This window comes from Podarcis liolepis, assembly GCF_965112155.1.
Source record: "Podarcis liolepis genome assembly, chromosome: 11".
Classification (NCBI taxonomy): domain Eukaryota; kingdom Metazoa; phylum Chordata; class Lepidosauria; order Squamata; family Lacertidae; genus Podarcis; species Podarcis liolepis.
Genome location: NC_139565.1, coordinates 43,121,880 through 43,124,246, shown reverse-complemented (window position 1 = coordinate 43,124,246; position 2,367 = coordinate 43,121,880). Strand labels below are relative to the sequence as shown.

General features: G+C 46.6%; 1 protein-coding gene across 1 annotated transcript in view; it reads left to right on the top strand.

Moving 5' to 3' along the window:
* Positions 1-1,099: 1,099 nt before the first annotated feature.
* Positions 1,100-2,367, top strand: part of MTREX (Mtr4 exosome RNA helicase) — a 38,367-nt gene continuing 37,099 nt past the window's right edge. Inside the window, exon 1 of the mRNA XM_083465793.1 lies at positions 1,100-1,306. Coding sequence (XP_083321919.1) covers positions 1,179-1,306 — 128 coding nt within the window. The 5' untranslated portion in view covers positions 1,100-1,178. The remainder of the gene's footprint in view (positions 1,307-2,367) is intronic.

Genomic DNA, 2,367 nt, shown 5'->3' with positions numbered 1-2,367 from the left:
AAAGGTGCACGCCACTTCCTGCCGTTTTCTAAGAGAACTTCCGGTTGCTCTCTTCCCCACCTTCCCAGCTCCTCTTCCGCTTAAAAAAAACAACCCACCAACAACACTTTTCTGTCTCTACGCTCACAGAGACATAAAAAGTGAAGAGTCGTTGTAAGGCGGTTCTCTGGTTCTCAGCTGGTTTTTAACTGTTTTGTGCAACGTGTCGCAGTTCTTGTAACGTGGTTCTTATTGAGAGCCGCACTAGGATCCCTTGGGGGAAGAAAGGTGGATGTTAACTTTGACATAAAAAGAAGAAATATTCATAGCTGTCAACTTTCAGATTTGAAAATAAGGGATCAGCAGCCTCACCTGTCCCGGGGACAGTCTACGGGATATCTAACAATCCGGGATAGCAGCGGGAAGCAGTGGGAAACGGCGCTGGAATAAGGGAATTTCCCGCAAAAAAAAGGGAAGGTTGACAGCTATGGAAATACTGTAATATTTTTAAATGTCCCGCGAGGCGGAATGGGAGAGCTGCTCGTAGAAATAAACGGAGACATTCTAAAGTAGTTGTGATCCTATCCCCACTGGATTTAAAGGTGGTTGTGGTGTTAACAGAGGCGTGCAAGGAAAATGAATAAGGCTGAGCAACAACACCATACAGTACTGTATATTCGAAGCCCATTTTTTCGCTCAAAAGTATCTGCGTACTGTTGTTTGCTCCTCATAGAGCTATAATTCTCAGCAACCCTTCACTTAATACAGTTCCCAGCTTCTCAGCTGCAGTGCCCATAATTCTTTCATGGGTTGTGTTTAAAATGTGCTTTAAAGGTATACTTTAGGCAACCCCAGGCAAGAAGGGCAGACGGTGACAGTTCAGCTAGAGATAAGAATGTGTGCAAATGTAGCCAAATAAAATAATAATAATACTTTTATTATTTATACCCTTTAGGTATAAATTAAAAGGCGTTAAAAAAACCCCTCTTTCTGTTGCTTTTGGTGTAACAGAATAACTCAGCTCCCTTCAGGTGGCCCTGCGTGCCTCAATTTTTTTATCTCTGAGGATCATGGGGCCCCTTTCAACGTCCGCCGGAAGTTCAGCCTAAAAGGCCGCTCTAGGGCGCGCGACACTATCGTCCTGCGCGCGGTGCGTGGCGGGAGTGCCTCTCGCGTGTGTTTGCCGGGGAGTGGGAAAGATGGCGGACGCCTTTGGGGACGAGCTGTTCAGCGTGTTCGAAGAAGACCCTGCCGCCGCTTCCGGCTCGAAGAAGGCGAAGGGGGCAGCTGAGGCGACTGCCGCTGCCGCTGCTGTAGGCAAGGCCGGGTGAGGATCCAGGGAGAGCTTGAGAAGGAGAGGCGGAAGGGCGAAGTTCGACCGTCCCTATGGAGATGGCTGCAGTTTCGCGGGTGGTTGGACGCCCTCGAAGTCTCCTGAGAGACAACTAGAGGAGGAGGCTGTAGTTTCCTGTTAAACGTTTCTCCGTGATAGGGGATCGCTAACTTTCTTTGCAAACTGGATAAAGTTTTGGGAGCACCACACATCACCCCAAAGCGACTTAGAAACAAACCCCACATCCATACATTACAGCCGGGGGGCGGGGGGAAGAAATACATTAAAAATATCCCACAAGTTTCTAAAAGGCCACAGGCCTGGTTATAGAGGGAAGCTTTTGCCTGGCGCCTAAAGATATATGATGGCGCCAGCGGAGCTTCCCACATGTGGAACCCTTTCCCTTTCCCTTTCCCCCCACAATAATCTTCTCTGAAGCCTCACTTGAAGCTTGACACCTGCAGGGTTAGCTTCCCTGTCCCCACAGTATTTCAGACTGTGTTGCCTGCAGCAAATAACAGCAAATTTCGAATGAATTCTGTGCATATTTGAAAGGTTTATGCAATCCCCTCACTATGGGATAACAGATGAGACATTTCCCTCTGATGGAGTTGATAGTGATGATAACAACTGGCCCTGGGAGTATGAGGGAAGTCCAGGAGAGGAGGGAGGGAAATATGGCAAATTGTTAGAGAAATATTGTTAGAAGATGTATACATAGAAAAACATTTTTTTTATTTTTGTTTTTTAAAAAACAGCAACTGGCTCTGTTGCCTCTAGTAGTGTCAGATAAGTGATGGGCCCACAGCCAACCAGCTTTGGAGATGCTGGGTTTTTGCTGCTTGTTCTGGGAGTAGTGCATGTAAACTCCACCAGGTCATGGCCTCATCTGGCAGCTTCCTTCCTTCCACATGAATTTTACCATTTGCGAAAGTCAGTGGTTATTACAGAGAGAACTTCGTATCTGAATCTCACCATGAAGCATCATTTAAAGAAATGGGAATGTAACATTTCATATCCTGTTGGAAATCTGTTGAGCTTTGTTTAGATGTTGA